The sequence below is a fragment of the Octodon degus genome, unplaced genomic scaffold (genome assembly GCF_000260255.1).
Source record: "Octodon degus isolate 3935 unplaced genomic scaffold, OctDeg1.0 scaffold00054, whole genome shotgun sequence".
NCBI lineage: Eukaryota > Metazoa > Chordata > Mammalia > Rodentia > Octodontidae > Octodon > Octodon degus.
The window spans coordinates 2,309,434-2,310,366 of NW_004524630.1; the positions used below are offsets into that span (position 1 = coordinate 2,309,434).

The 933-nt window shown below is 47.2% G+C and overlaps 1 protein-coding gene across 1 annotated transcript in view; it reads left to right on the top strand.

Annotated features, from left to right (window-relative positions):
• Positions 1 to 933, top strand: part of LOC101572658 (short-chain dehydrogenase/reductase family 16C member 6) — a 22,511-nt gene that overhangs the window by 5,451 nt on the left and 16,127 nt on the right. The window contains exon 2 of the mRNA XM_004633403.3: positions 411 to 542. Within this exon, the coding sequence (XP_004633460.1) occupies positions 411 to 542 (132 nt within the window). The remainder of the gene's footprint in view (positions 1 to 410; positions 543 to 933) is intronic.

Sequence of the window (933 nt, forward strand, 5' to 3'; positions counted from 1 at the left end):
GGGCGGCACAACATGCAGTGCCAGGGATTAAACCCTGGTCCTTGTTCTTGCCAGGCAGGTGCTTAGGCCACCAAGCTATCTCCCCAGCCTGTCTGTACTACTCTAAGTAAGATATAATATCCAGTTTAAAAAAACAAGTGGAATTACACATTGCTAAACGGCGGGGACCTTCTGAGAAACGCACTGCGGGTGGTTTCATCACAAAGCATACTTCTGCAAAGTGAGGTGGCCACAACGCCACCAGCCAGGACAACACTGTGATTCCCACTCTGCAAGTGGCACAGCATTCACCGTGACATCATTGTGGGATGCACTTGTGCATCTGAATAAAACAAATTATTCAGAGTGACTCGAGAAAATCGGTGCCAACCTGACCACCTCGCTGATGTATGTTGTCTCCCTCTGGACAGGTTCGAGGAGAAGTTGGAGATGTGACCATGCTGATTAACAACGCTGGCATTGTGACAGGGAAGCCCTTCCTCGCCACTCCGGACCACATGGTGGAAAGATCGTTTTATATCAACGCCATCTCTCATTTCTGGGTAAATTCTTTCAGCTGCGAAGTATGAAACTTCTATGCACTTCTGCACGTGACCCTTCACGCCTTCTGTAAATATATTATTTGTTTTCTATTGATAAACTGTCGTGATCTCCCTCCCTGGGTTTCACCCTGACACACCTAGCATGATTTTTCTTGACCTTGTCCTATACCAGATTCTCAGGGGAATTCCCTCCTTTGTACTGTCTCCAGCTTGACTCTGAAAGTTACGGAGCCATTCAGATAGCTTCCTCCCCTACAACAAACTGAAATGCATGCTCAGCTACACGAGAGGGGTTTATGTTCTGATCAACAAAGAGCTTCTGGGCTGGGGCTCATTTTAGAGAGGTGACTGTCTCCATTACTTGCTCTCCTTGGTAGGACAAAATACCTGA